At 38.2% G+C, this 15,946-nt stretch overlaps 1 protein-coding gene across 3 annotated transcripts in view; it reads right to left on the bottom strand.

Annotated features, from left to right (window-relative positions):
- Nucleotides 1-11,508: 11,508 nt before the first annotated feature.
- GLCE (glucuronic acid epimerase) overlaps nucleotides 11,509-15,946 on the bottom strand; it is a 127,696-nt gene continuing 123,258 nt past the window's right edge. For all 3 annotated transcript variants that reach the window (XM_074234497.1, XM_074234498.1, XM_074234499.1), the window contains exon 5: nucleotides 11,509-15,357. In XM_074234497.1, coding sequence (XP_074090598.1) covers nucleotides 14,327-15,357 — 1,031 coding nt within the window. In that variant the 3' untranslated portion in view covers nucleotides 11,509-14,326. The remainder of the gene's footprint in view (nucleotides 15,358-15,946) is intronic.

Below are 15,946 nucleotides of genomic sequence, written 5' to 3'. Positions count from 1 at the left end.
TCTCTAAGACATCAAAATTCTGTAGCAAGATAGAAGTCAGGTTGACTGGCGAAGTCCCGAGTTAAGTGTCAGCTTCAGTCACCTTCATGGGCATTAGCTCAAATTGTTCTCATTTGCTTATTTTGCTGGGGGAGTTCTTCACATACTTGGGGGCAGACAGCCCCCTAACTCACCAAAGGGTTTGAGGTCTGGTACCCTCAACCTGATTTATTCTATTTGCTGAGAGGGATTTTTTTGTTTTTTGTTTTACCAGGGATAAGACCACTGACATACTACAGTTTCTTGGACCCACAGGTGAGAGTTGGGTGATAGGTGGACTCTAAAGGTAGATGATCAGTCCCCCCCCCCAAAAAAAAACAGTTTGGCAAACCCTTACATCAGAGGTGCTAGTCCTCCCTGAACTTCCTAGAGATGGTAATGCTTGTGGGTCTGAGCCTTGAAATATCAATAGGATTTGAACTGATAAAGGAGGAAATTTTAAACAGGAAAAAACTGAGTAAAAAGCAAAAAGTCAAGCATGAGAAAGAGAAAAGCAAGGTGACTAGGAGAGGAGAATAAAAATAATTAAGGACTAGATTGTGGAAGACCTTGAATGCCTGGCAGAAGAAATATTGAGGAAGGAAACTGTAATCTATTAAGGTTTAGAGCATGGGATAGATATTATGAAAAAAATTTAAAGAACCTCTTTAATGAATTATTATTCAGTGAAATGAGGTAGAGAGATCTGGATTAGGATTGAGTCATACTGGGTTCTAATCCTGTATCTCTTGCTGCTTGCCTGTTTAATTTTGGGCATGTTCCTTTATGTCTTCAAGACTCAGTTCCCTCTTCTATAAAATTAATCTCCTGAAAAAAGACCAAAAAAGACCAATTTGGTTTTGGGACACCTTTCTCAGTATTAGTTCTTAGAACAATAAAGGAGATCTAGAATGTAACATATGGAAAACCCTACATTTTCTCCTGTTACCTACCAGGATTTTCAAAGGAGCAATTTGTCAGCTTCAATGTGCTGTTATTAGCACAAATCAAAATTGTCCGCAATTGTTGAAATTTATTTCTGTGCCTCCTGGCTCTGAAGTCAAAATGACATTTAAATAGAGTCATATAATGTATAAAGAAAGTGAACCTTTCATGGGGAGGGGTTACAGGCAGTTCCTTGGAGCTGGTGTCTGGTACTTCTCACAGGTGATTTGCTTCCAAAAAACCCATCAATAGATCCCAAAGATCCAAATTGCCTTCATTAAAGGCAAATAGTAACTGGTGAATTTTATCCCAAGGAGAGACATTTTTATTAAATGGATTTCTTTACCCCAGCTTCCAGCAAAGATAGTGTCTTTCTGGAGAATATTAATAAGAGCAAATTCTGTCCTTGGTGAGGAGGGAGACATTTTTAAAGCTTTCTCTTGGGTAAAGTTTGCATGAGCAATATAATTGCAGTCACTGGCCTAGAAGAGACAGCTAAGGCTTGATCAGGAAAGCTTTGTTCAGAGGGATGGCACCCTAAGTATTGATGAAGCAGATGGACACCCCAAGTAATGAATGCCACTTCACCTCATCTCTCTCTCTCTCTCTCTCACACACACACACACACACACACACACACACACACGTGTCCCCCACTGGCACCTCACATCACCACCTTCCCATTCTCCATTCTCTGTCAGAGGAGGAAACATTTTATTAAGGCCCCTATCAAAATGGACATATGTTGCTTGGCAAAATAAGCAGATGGAAGAAAAGACTGGGAACTTTTTTTCCCTATTTCATTCTCTCTTCTCTATTTCCACTGTCATCACCCTAGTATAAACCTTTATTACCACCTGTCTTGGTTAGTGCAAAGGCCTCTTTATACCATTTCTCACTTCCATTCTTTTCTCGGTCCTCTCCCAACCCTTTCATTCTTCCCAGAAAGACCTTCCTCATGCATAAATCTGGTCACACCACTCCTTTATTCTAAAAATCTTCAATGGCTCTCTCTTGCCTTTTAAGCAAAATGAACTTTTTTCTTTTTGGTCTGGCATCTCACCATCTGATGCCAGACAATCTTTCTAGCCTGATTTTCTCCCACACTCTCTTTGCTTCAGTGTAACTAAAACTATTTTTCCACCCTTTGAACAAAAGCTCTACGTTCTTGTCTATTTGCCTCTGCTGTCATTAATCCCTTATCTGAAATATCCTATCTCCCTTTGCTGGATGAATTCCTCTCCTTCCTTTAAAGCCCAATTTAAATGTTATCTCCTCTGTCAAGTCCTCCTTTTTCCCCTGGTAATATGTGTCTTTCCCCCTTTCTGCCCTCACATATAATTTTGTTTCCACCTCTGTAATGCAATTATATAATATTGTGTACTATAGTGTTCTGTGTTTGTGTCTTATTCCCTTACTAGTCTTGTAAAGTCTAAGAGGTATATTATGTAAACTGTGATACTCTTTCAAAGTCTTCAACATCTTCAATCCAACATGCCCAATCATATGGATCTCTTCTCCACTCAGGTAGTATAATGGATGGGGCACTGAGCCTGGAGTCAGGAAAACCTGAATTTAAATCTGTGTAACTTTATGGGTTCTTTGATCCTGGGAAGTCACTTAACCTTAGTTTCCTCTAGTAATAATAACAATGCCTCCCTCCCAGGGTTGAGGATCAAATGAAATAATGTTTGTAAATTGTTTCTCACGGTCCCTGGAAAAACTAATTTCTTAAACACTAGATTCTACACTAAATAACAAAGTATAGAAATACAATAGATATGATATATTTGTATATATAAACCCTAGGCTCTGTGCTAAGTTTACAATGTATACATATAAATAAAGCACTAGGTTTTATGCTAAGTATATAAAGTATATATGTATATGTATATATAAAGTATATATAAAGTATATATATATGTATAAACACTAGGTTCTATTCTAAGTATACAAAGTATAGATATTATATATATAAATACTAGGTTCAATGCAAAGTATACAAAGTACAGATATAGTATATGTTTAAAAAGTGTGTATCTATACAAACTATAGATACAAAATTTGCCAAGTATACAAAGATAAAAGTAAAAGTGAAGTCCCTACTCTCATGGAGCTTATACCCTATGTTGGGGGTGGGAATAATATACAATAAAGGGTAGTTAGATGATACAGTAAGTATCAACCCTTGAGTCAGGAGGACTTGAGTTCAAATATGACCTTAGACACTTGACATTTACTAGTTCTGTGACCTTAAGCAGATCATTTAACTCCAATTGCTTCACATCCAGGGCCATCTCCAGTTATCCTGGTCACTGGACCTAGATGGCTCTGGAGGAAAAAGTGAGACTCTTCCATGGTACCTCCAATTCATCTACTTGTCTTGGCATTACCTCTCTGATGTCATGGTCTTCTTCAAGAACAAATATCACCATTATCATCATTTGGTTGGTATGTACAGACTGAATACAAAGTGAATTTAAGGGCAAAAACTCTAAGGACTCTGAGGATCATGAAAGATTTTCTGTAGATGGTGGCATTTGAGCTGGGTGTCCATGGAGATCACGGGTTCTAAGAGGTAGAAATGAAGAGGAAAAACATTGTAGCCATAAGGAGCAGCTAATGAACAAATCACAGAGATGAAAGATAGAGAGGGGAGCAAATTACAAGATTAGACTGGGCCGTCGTGTGCATGAAGTAAGGGTGGAAATGTTGGACGGGGCCAACTTCATTTGAGAACAGAGTTTATATTTGATATTAGGGTGACAGGAAACCACTGGAGTTCATTGGGGAAGGGAGTGACTTGATCAGACCTGAACTTTAGGAAGGTGATCATGGTGACTCTGGAGGACAGTTTGCAGTGGAAAAAGAGTAGGTGGAGGGAGATAAAATAGGAGACTACAATTTTCCAGGTAAGAGGTGATGAGGGTATGGGCTAAGTAAGTGATTGTTGAGTATGGTGAAGGGGATGGATATGAAATGTTATTCAAATAGAAATGGCTCAAATATGACAACTGATTAAATATGAGGTGAGGGAAAGTGAATTCAGTATCATACTGAGGTTGTGAATCTGGCTTCTTGGAAAGATAGAGCTAGCTGCATAACCTTAAGTGATGTCTCCTCTCTCTGAACTCTCACAGTATCCGGAGTCTGTATGTGATTCTATGCAATTGTGCTGTTCTCTTTTGTTTTTTTGTTTTTTTATCCAAATAAGCAGTGCTGGTAAATGTTTAACAATAAGCTTTTTTGGGAAAAAGTTATATGTCACACACTTTTAAGTTTAATTTACATTATTAAGATTTTCCTCCGTTTTCTTAAGTCTAGATAATGAAATAAATCAAGTGTTAGTTTGTTTGCTGATATATGAAGTACAATATAGTCATAATGAAAATTTAACAGTCAGCTCTAATGGACTGGTTCAAACTGGCTCAATACATTCTTGCTCCAATAACATTTTATTCTCCTAAAATAGGGACCATCCCCTGCTTTTTCTATCTTTTACTTTGTTGGACACAAAACAACTGTTTTGCAAGGCCACTATTCTGGCCTAGTGCCAGAAGTTATGGGTTCAAATGTCACCTTAGCTACTTATCAGCTAAGTGACCTTGAATAAGACATTTAGCTTCAGAAAAAAATTTCTGGGGGGCAAAAGCTGCTTCATTTTTATCTTTTTATTCCAAGTTTAGTTTAAAAATAAGTTAGCACATATATTGCTTTAAGGTTTGCAAAGTGCATTATAAACATAATGGACCTCTGGGACAGAGGTGCTATTTTATCCTCATTTTCCAGATGAGGAAACTGACTTGCCCTGGCTTACACAATTAGTGGTCGAGGCTGGATTTGAACTCAGTTCTTTCTGACTCAGATCTATCTGCTGTGCCACCTAAATGTCTCAACACAAAATACAATGCCTTGCATACAACAACTACTCAAATGTTTGCTAGAATCAATTAGACATGGAGAGGAATATTGGAGGTCATCTAATTCAGCCCTCTCTTTTTATAGGGGAGGAAACTGGGATCTAGAGAAATAAAATGACTTTTTTTGAGATCTGAGGGGTAATTACGATTAGAACCCGGGTTTCTTGCCTTAAAATCCAGACCTTTTTCTATTTCATTGGCTTGTGTTGTGAAAGTCAAAGGAGAACATCCTGTAGCCAAGAAAGGATCTTTTTACCAGTGAGCTCCATTTATCAAAATTCTGTGACAATGAAATGACTTTGGATATTCTTTGGAGCTTATAATGCTTATAATGAGGGGATTTTTCCTCTTCTCTCCCCACCCCCCCACTAAGAAACCAATGATAGTAAAGTAAAATGGTGACTCTTTAGGGGGTAAACTATATGTTGGGATTTTCTATAACAAGATGTTATGACTTTTAGTGCCTTTCACAGCATTTTGTTTCTCCTTAAAATGTTTCATTAAAGCAGCCTCAGCCCTAAATGAAGCAGATGAATAATGTATAATTAATGAAAACTTGAGTATCATTGAAAAGAGGAAGAGAAGAAACATAGAATCATAGTTTGGGAGATACAAGGAACCTTAGTAATCATGTAGTTTAACCCCTCACTTTGCAGGTGAGAAAACTGAGCCCTGGAGAGTTTTAAATTCTAGGTCACAGGAGTTTAAATCCAAGTCTTCTGGTTTATTATGTTCCCTTATATTTATGTTATGTGGCCTCCTTCTTATGCATAGACCTGATTGCAGTAGGTAAGGTGCCACAATGAACTCATATTTATTGGCTATGTGGATCTGAGGGCCCACTGTAGGTGATCTGTCAATGGAGAATGAATGAATGAATGATGCATTATGTCACTGAGGCCAATTGTGAACTGAAGGGTTTGAGGACCTTAAGTCATACTTAGTAATTCCCATTTGTGAATGAATGAAAAAGCACTTGATACAGTCTCTGGAAATATAAACAAAGACAGTTTTCATTCTTACAAATTTACATTTAACAGGAAAGGAAAACACATGGAAATTTTATTGGGGAGTCAGAATCAAAGGCCTCATGGGTTCTTAGGGTTCAGTGGCAAAGTAGATGCTAATATTCTAATGCAATATGGTCATTATTTCAAAGAAATAAGATCAAATTTAATTCAATATACTCCAGTTCTAAGTAATTAATTGGTAATTCATGGGTAAGTTAGTCATCTCTATAAGTTGGGAGTTAAAGATAGTGGGAAACAATGCATTTGTTCTGAGTGAAAACTGAAGTAACAAAGGGAGCTCTAAAGGTTCATTGGAGGAAGATCTCCCTCCCCAAATATATTCCTACAACATCATTTGTGAGAGAGTTAAAAGCTGCTAATCATTGATACCTCAAGGGGTAGTTGGTCAGCAACAGAAAGGGGAAGTGGGCTCTTATCAATAAGTGTTACTCAAAGATAAAACAAAACTTGCAGTAAGAAACAAATGACGATTATGTTAGACCGTTATATTAGTTAAACCCACCTTCTGTGGGACTGAGAAACTGCTGACAGTACCAGGGCATAGATGATAATAAAATAATAGCAACTTAAATTTAAACAACACTATACAACTTGTATTGGAGCTGGGGGTTCAAACCCAGGTCTCTGGATTCCAGTCTAGGGCTCTTTCCATTCATTTTTTTTTGTTTCCATTCTATTTTGGCAGGAAGTCACAGATCAGGGTGGGTGCAATGACCATTAGGATCCAGCTTCTGTCAAGGAGAAGATGAGTAGCCCAATTACAGTTAAGAAGAGGTGGAGGCCCCAGCCAGAGATAGCAGAGATAGCTATCAAGACAGATAGCTTGGTCAGACAGAGATAGCAAGATTTTCAGGGAACCAGTAAGAATGTCACAACATGGGGAGGCCAACCATGGTATCAGGCTAATGGCTAAGATCAGGGGATTAGGTAGGTTGTTAGTGCCTAAATCAACTAGACCACTAGGGACAAATTCTAAGGTAGTTTGATCCCTGAAGTCACTCTTGCCTTTATTTTGGGATTTCTCTGTGCATATTTTGAGGTTGGACCAGTCTTAGTGAGTTCATCTATGGCAGCAATATTATATAATGCTGCTTATAACATAGTAAGGATGATCTGGGCTTTTGAAATCAGTCTTAAAGTAGTATAGAATAGTGGAAAAAGAAGGGAATGTGGAGCTAGATCTCAATTTAAATAGCATTTACTAGCTAAGTGACATCAGGCAAGTCACTTTACCTTTCTGGGTCTCAATTTCCTTATCTTTATGTAAAACAAGGGAGGAGAGTTTTCATTTCTTCAAAAAATTTATAAAATGGTTCTTTTGGACTAGCTACATCTTAGGCACTTCCTGATGACTATCCTCAATGGCAACAACCTTTTGGGGTTGGATTTGAGTTTTGGAAATAACTGTAAGTAATTTTTAGAAAGATTTGTTGAAAAGGGTTGCTCTCATTACAAATAATGAGGTAGATATTTAGGGGACAGGACTGAAGGCAGTAGTAGTTTAAAAAAAAGATCAAGAAAAAAATTGAATGGTTACACCAGAGGTAGTGAAGAGTCTACCATAGTGAGTGGCCAGAAGAACTTTGAGATTAGAGCTGCAGTTTATGTGACCATGGATGGTTAAGTCGTTTTACCTCTCTGTGACAATTTCTTCATCTATAAAATAAAGGGGGTTAGATTCCATCACAATAGTTCTTTTCAAAATCTATAGCCTAAGATCACAGGAATGAAAACTGTTTTGCCCATACCAGTGATTTCAGTGATCTAAGGCATTATCTCAAACAGTAATAAGGAGAAGGAAATGAGGAAGAAGGGGGCATTGTACCATACTGCAGATTGGATATTGATTTAGAAAACTACTTATGAACATTACTTATATTACATTGTATTTTTATTTTGTTAAATATTTCCTAATTACATTTGGTCTGGGAACTCTTGGTAGTGCCTTGGGTGTGGGTATGGGCCATTTGTGAACAGTGTTGTCTGACATGGTACAGGGAACTCATTTGTAATTTGAGTTTTTGATGTCCCCAAAGTCTTAGTGCAAAAAAATCATAAGGGTTTCCAGTGCCTTGTCTGTCAGAGACAGGATTTAAATCCCAGTCTTCCTCCCTCCAAAGGCCCTCAAAGACACTATATCATGCTCCCATTTATTTATTTATTTTTAGGTTTTTGCAAGTCAATGGGGTTAAGTGGCTTGCCCAAGGCCACACACTAGTATCTGAGGTCAGATTTGAACTCAGGTACTTCTGACTCCAGGGTCAGTGCACCGCCTAGCTCCCCATGCTGCCATTTATGTGTAAAACTGGGCAAATCATGAAAGAATGGTTACATCTTTTCTCAAATCTATGAGAAAAAGGGAGGCAAAGAGAAAAAAATTAAAGCTTTCCTAGAGCAGTTCAAAGTGGACTCCACAGGATTATAGACAGATCCCTTCTTTAGAAGCATTTGCAAATTGCCTGGATAAGTATGGGATAATTGTTACCCATCAGTTAGGAAGCAAAACAAATCCACAAGGAATCCAAACTTGGAGCACTAATGTTGTTTATAGTATTTTAGTATTTGCTTGGGTCTAAGTATTGGTGTTAGAGTTGGAAGAGATCTTGCAGATGATCTCTCCAACAGACTCATTTTTACAAAGAGGCAAACTGAGCCCCTAAGAGTTATGAAACAAATTGCCCTAGGCCTCAAAGACAGTAAGGAACTGAATGCAGCTTTGAACCTAAACCTTAGTTTCCAAATCCAAGACCAACATGCTAAGAACCCCAAAACTACTGCCTTAGAGGGGCATTTTTGGAAAGCAAAGGTGCTTATAGCTAGAAGTAGGTAGTAGTAGTTAGTAGGAGGGTCTTCTGGCATAGTGAAAGGAACCCTGAATAGGAGTCAGAGAGGTACCCACTCTACAACTTTATCAGTTGAAAGGTCATGACCTGAGTTATTATCATCTCAAGGGGCAAGACTGGATTTCTAAGATCCTACCTTGCTAAAGAAGTCATAGACATCTTTTTCCTTCTTCACTCTGCAGGTACTTGGCACAGCACTATTAAAATGGGCTACCTGGATTTCACTTCATGTAACACCCAAAGAGAGGTTGATACACTTAAAAAGGAGCTATTTCATGTTTACATCAAACAAGGATTCCAATGGGATTTATTTCCTTTCTTCACTAGATTTTCCTCAACCAGAATAAAACAATTACTCTCACCCCAAAATGCAATCAGATTTCAGGGCACAGATGGGAATACATCGGACTACGGAGTAAGACCCTAGACCTTTACCGGTGTTAAACCTCAGGTATAGCATCCGGGTTAAACTGTTTGCTTAGTGCTCTGGATGTGGGGCTATTTTGATCATCAACAGGCTCTTTCCTGTTCATTCCCTTTGCTCTGCCTCTCACCTGCTACTCTACAGAAACAAGGTATTACAGCAATGTTAGCTTTACATTTCTTATTCTTTCTGCAAAAGAATTAGTGGAACAATTTAGAATTGCTATTTAACATTCAGTAGATGTAGTACATGTATACAAGGTATCAATCATTCTAGGCAGATGGTAAATGTATCTTCTTTCACCACAAATTGGGCAGCAAACATTCAAATTAATCACCATGACAACATTTAAATTCACTTCTATTTTCAATTTCCCACTCTTAGAGAATGAGGGTAATGAAAATCTAGATTTTGTCTGCAATCTAGATTTTTATATCCTGTCATTAAACAAACCCAGGACAACTTCAAGATACACATGCAGGATGACTTCATACATCTAAACAACAATTTCCTATCCAGCATTTATTTATAATAGTGTTGATGTTACAACATTTTGCATTTTTAAATCCCTAAGGATCATAAGATTTCAAAGCTAGAAGTATATTCAGAGATTTCTTGACCTTATTTTGTAAGGACACTGAAGTCCAAAAGTGGGAAATTAATTATACAAGATGACAAGATAGTTCTTTGGACTCTCAATTTAGAGCTCCCTCATTCCATGACTTATTACAGGTGACTAATAACCTGTATGTGACTCTAAACCTCCAGTTTAAAGTTCTTATCCTTGGAAAATTCTACAGAAGTCATTATGAAGAAAGCAAAGTCTAAAAGGGGTACTGATCCATTTGGCTATTGTTTTAAGACATTTTAATTTCAGAAAACAATGAACATAAACACAAGCTGGGCAAGAATAGTTATTTACTTGTGACTGCCTAATAATCTATGGCTAGCCCTGTTGTATTTGGGTAAAGTTTAATGCTCAAGTGCTCTGACGTAGAGTAGGTATGAAAGGTATCAAGGTTATCAAAACAGTTCAGTTTCAAATACAAGACTAGAAAAGACCTGTGAAATAACTATGAGCAGATAATTTGTTGGTGACTGCATGTATGCTGTTGTTCAGGGAAGTCTGACCCTTCCTGACCCTGTGGACCATCCTATTCATGGAATTTTCTTGGCAAAGAATGGTTTGCTATTTCTTTCTCCAGTAGATTAAGTCAGAGGCTGAGTGACTTGGCCAGGGTCACACAGCTAATGACTGTCTGAAGCGGAATTTGAATATATATATATATATATATGTATATATATATACATATATATATATATATCACATGTACACAAGGAATTAATCATTCCAGGCAGGGTGTGTAAATGTATCAAAAAACATATATACATACATCTACCACAGAATTCATATTTATCATATCCATAGCTCTCACAAAATTTTATTAAAGTTAGATTACTTTATTCAACTGAGATGATGCTGACTTGCCAAAATTCATAGTTAGATTCCATGATGCCAGGGAGTTTGAGGTCTTACATTGATGATAAGGGCAAGGATAGCGGCAGTAACTATTAATAATGAGATCTTTGAGGGCAAAGAATTGGGGGGGGGGGAAGAGGGGGACTTGAGAAAAACATTCCACCCAGCAGAGTTCTGGGAATAACACTGTTTAGTCAGATACAGGATTATAGCTTTGCATATGTTCATGATTCAAATGCCAATGTGCTGGGGTGACATCTTTTCTAAAGAAGATATGGAGAATGAGGAAGTACAAAAAAGTGTGGGAAAGCATTAATGGAGTTAATAGTTACCCAAACAGGAAAGAAAAGGGTATTCTTTCTCTTAACAGACAGGTCTGTCATCTTGTCTGATCATCTTGTTCCTCGCCCTAGAATATCCGAATTCTGCAGGTTCCTCAAAGGTCCAGATTCAGTTATCATTGTGAAGTCTTCAATGGTTTGTTTACCTCACCTTTCTCTGAATCCTGATACTTAAATAAGTATCTCATGAGATAATGCAATAAGTGTGTAAAAATCAATAATAAAGCACTTTGCAAACCTCACAGCACTCAAGTTTAGTGGATCATTATTTAGCCCCATTCCAATGGTTTTCCATGTGTTGCTTTTGTCTTTCCATTTAGATTGCAAGCTTGAGGGCCCACCTCATAATTCTTGGATCCTCCCAAGGCCATCAGCAGGTAGTTTCAGGCTGGGTGCATAGCAGACTGACTAGCATGGGTCTAATAGCAAGGTGTATATTCAAAACGGTTGTGGAAGTAATGGGCTGGAGCCATCATTCAATTTACCCTGGTCTGCTTCCTCCACACCCCTTGGAATACTATGCGGCCAAAAGAACCATTCAGGCATGGTGCTCTCAAGATAAAAACTTTATTTTACAATTTTATAAAGCAGCTTTACATGAAGCACAAACGATCCATTTACTTCGTATAGAAACATAATACCTTTCCATCTGCAAAAAATCAAGTTTTGCTGTATATAAAACTAACATGTGCACATTGTGCTTGAACTGCAAAGTCTGTACAGCTTTACAAAGGACTACCCTTTAGAAGGGCATCCAGTAAACACTTTATTGCATATTTAACACATGGTGTATAACCCACATGTACAAGGAAGAAGAAACAAGAGAAAATAAAGACTAAAAGGTGGATGAAAATAGCAGCTCCCAGTGCACAGCTTTCTACACTGGTCAAGGAAAGAAGACTGCCACGCGATAAGAGTTGTGCTTGTGTCACTGTTGCATAAAGTCACATGCATCGTGTTTCTTAGATGAAACCTATGTACAATACTCCTGATCCAAAGGTCAAATGGAACTTGCATCCCTCCATTCTTGGATGATTTGATTTTACATGTAAAAATGCCAAAATAGGTTTAGGTTCAAATCAAAATCACCTAAAGGAAAGACCAATCCATACTTCACACTTGCCCCAACCCAGTCTCTCCCCAGCCAGGCTCACAGCAAGAGTACCCAGGTCAAATGTTCTCAATATAAGCAGCTCTCACTGAGGGTATTTATAGGTAAAGGAGGGGGCAGTTTATAGGGGAAACTCCATGTGTTTTTTTCTGTCATTGGTGCTACAGGTTCAGGGGGCTCTGTTAGGACCAAGGAAATTGCGCTGCTGCTACAGTGGAGAAAGCAAGGTCAGACCAATGGCACAGAAATACCAGTGCCACTCATTTCTGACATTCCTGGAAGAAAACCACTGCATTTCATTCCTGTGCAGAAGACAGCCAAATTGTAAAGGTGTGATATTTGTCTCCAGAGCAGCACCCTACACTCTCATGAATCCTCATCTAAGCCCCTTCAGGGTCTGCAGACATATCCGAGAGAAGCCTGGAACATTCCTATTTCTAGGAGATCCTCGCTATTACAATGAATCAAATGAGGTGATTACATACAGACTTTCCAGACTGTGGCATTGAGGGAAAAAAAGAGCTTTGGGTCCAAAATTTTCAGATTAAAATGAAAAACTAATGGTTAAGCCTATTCATATGTTTTTTAAAAAAGCATATGACTTCTTTTATCTTGGTGCAGACAGGCATCCTTTCCCCAGCTCCTGAACCCTCTCTTCAAAATTTCATTTCCTTTTCTTGATTCACAAGTAAAAGAGATTTTGCAAATCGATAGGGCGCATATTTGGTTTCTGGTGACCATTTGGTATGAGTAGCTAAAATCATATTGTACTTGACAGGACTTTTTACTTAGAAATTGTGGGGCCTTATGTTTATAATTTATAGAACTCACAGTACTGCTATAAGGCATTGATATAATGGCCTGCAACCAACCAGTTACTAATGAAATTAAGACAAAGGCCAGCGGCAAATTATACTCACTCTGCCCCTACTGGTTCAATGACCTAATCAATGATTCTGAAGGCCTTTATCTATCCAGATAATATCCATATGGATGTGAAGGGCTATGAAGTCTGCCTACATGTAGAAGCAGCTTCTCTTTTGTCCAATTGCTCAAATAATTTTCTCTAACATTAGGGAAAAAACATTAATGTACATTACATTAATGACTTAAAAGTATTAAAAAAGCATTTCCTTAGATTTAATGCTTATACTACATTGTTCCCCCTTTAGAACATGTATGGGGGTGAGGAATGGTTATAACAATGGACACATTCAAAAAGCCCTTAAAGTGAATTACTCAGGGGGAAAAGAAGCTTCTTAGGCCTATTATAACTTTTAAGTCATGTTTTTCTGCAGGCTATGAAAACTAAATCCTTTACAAATCTAGGCTGATGATAAGCTTCACAAAGAATGTGGTATCAAAATGAACAGAATTCTGAACTAAAATCTGAAATATGATACAAAATTCCAAACAGTGACAAAAAGAATCCAAAAACTATGGTGGGGGGGATTGATTGATGATCAAACTTTCAACTCATTGGAGTCCAAGTTTCATCAAAATGAATGGTAGTTTTGCAATTGTGCAGTCAACTATTTTCACTATTATTTGTGCTTACAGAATGTAACTTTGAAGCCAGAAAACTGGCTTTATGTTTTTAATTTATACATTTCAAGAAAATCATAAGCTCAAAATATTTTTCCATATATACCAAATTTAACAAATGCTCCCCCCAAATTATTCTGTAGAAAAGAAACATCTTTTAAAAAGATGTACACAGTCCACTATCCAGTTTACAAATAGACATTTACCTTATTACAGCACATGATTTTTCTTTACTCTGCTTCCAATACACACATAAATAATTTCATTTTAAAAGAGGTCACATACTAAATTTTCAGGCAAGGGCTAGGCAGAAGGACCATATGGCTATTTAAATGTTTTCATATAGGAAGAAAATGATGTTCCCCAAACTGAGTGTGAATTTTTTTAAGGCATGTCTAATCAAACTGGACTACAGGTAAGCAAGGTAAAGGGACCTAAGTAGCCTTTATTTAGCCCTCATGCTAGAAGTGTCACTTACACTTCTTAACATCCACATCATGGAATGCAAAGCAATTGTTTCAGATTAGTTTTAAGGATCACTCCTTTAAAGTCATCCATAAAACCTTAGTATGTGACCTTTTAAAATGTGCCTTTGTCTTGCTGTGAAAAGAATAACCGCTCTGTCCTGGGGACCGCAGATGGCTAAAATGCGATTTTGGTCTCAAGCTTTAGTTGTGCTTTGCTCTGCTGCCTTTAAGGTAACTTTTCCACCTCTTGACAAACTCTCTGAAAATGGGGGACTCATCGATGGTGCTCAGCAGCTGCAGCTGGTTGATGTGCGTGGTGTGATAGTCCCAGCGGGCCAGGTTAGGAGCAATGCCCAGCATGAAGTGTCGGAGGTCATAGATTGTACCTGAGCCGGTGTCGTACAAGGGGAGCATGGCCTTCAGGGATTCCATGCCACGCTCATACAGCAACCTGGCTTCTTTTCCAAGTTTTTCCCCTGCTGTTTCTTTTAAGTCATACAGTCCAATTAAAGAATACATGAAGCCATTTAAAACAAATGAGCTAGGTGTGGTTGGATATTCTTCATACCAATCATATTTGTTCATAAAGATAGCTTTCACTCCATGTTGTTCTGACAAGAACTTATAAGGTGCTGTTGCCCGTAAAGCTGAGTCCAGGAAGATGTGGTCCTTGGTTAATAGATAGGCCCGAACTAAGGTTGAAATCGCCTGTCCTTGGGCCATGGCAGAGTACCAGCCGGGCTCGAGGGATCGGAACCCTTCTCCTAACTTTCGTGTCACCATGATTGGCCAGCCCCCTTTCTCATCCTGGTTTCTCACCAGCCAATGGCTTGCAGCAAAGAAAGCAGCCATGTGAGCTGTGGTGGAGATGGTGATATTGTCCAGGAATCCCTTTCCTTTTGCAATTATCCTAACTACTTTCTTGGGCATTATTTTGGTCTGCTTGACAGCTTTTGTGTTGGAGAGACCCACTCCTTTCCTCAGGTCAGTGACTAGGTCTCTGGTGACAGTGCTCCAACTAGTTCTGGGTCCAATGCCATAGTAAATGTCTCTTTCTTTAAAAGCAATCAGCTGAGTATTTGAAACATAATGCACGGTGAAGAGCTGGTTTTTCTCTGTGGTCTCCAAAACCACAGACACGCTCCCATTTGTCACTAACTTGAGGTCAAAAGAAATAATGAAGTCTTTCGTGTTTCCAAGTTGTAGAGAGACGCCCTCACTGGTTTCTGGAGGTAGGACACACAAAAAACATTCATTTTGAACATTTTAGGGAAATTCTTCCTGAAAACTACATGGGAATGACACTACCAGATAAAAGGTCTCAAGGGTATTCAATGTTAACAAATTGACATCTAAATTAAAATTAACATTTCAATTTGGTTATTGAATTGAAATTAATATTTTGATGTAGGTGTCAGCTCATTTCTTACTGTTACATTTGGCATAAACAAAGGAGGAATTTTTTTTTAACCTTTCATGGGGGCAGCTAGGTGGCACAGTGGATTGAGCACTGGCCCTGGAGTCAGGAGGACTTGAGTTCAAATCCGGCCTCAGACACTTAATTACCTAGCTGTGTGACCTTGGGCTTAACCCCATTGTCTTGCAAAAAGGAAAAAAAAACCTCTTATCTTTTCCCCCTTCCCTGCCCTCCCCAATTGTACTAGTCATATTTTGCTGCAGACAATAAAGATCAAGTAGCTCAGGGATTAGGTTAATAACTTAATGCTGACTAATCAGTGGTTTGTGTGTCTTCGGCAGTAACAACAAAATATTCTGTAACTTCTGTTCTGCCTGGCATACAGCTCAAGAGAACCACGATTT

This window comes from Macrotis lagotis, chromosome 4, assembly GCF_037893015.1.
Source record: "Macrotis lagotis isolate mMagLag1 chromosome 4, bilby.v1.9.chrom.fasta, whole genome shotgun sequence".
In the NCBI taxonomy this organism is placed as follows: Eukaryota; Metazoa; Chordata; class Mammalia; order Peramelemorphia; family Peramelidae; genus Macrotis; species Macrotis lagotis.
The sequence above is the reverse complement of the archived record's forward strand: the minus strand, read 5'-3'. Positions and strand labels throughout refer to the sequence as shown.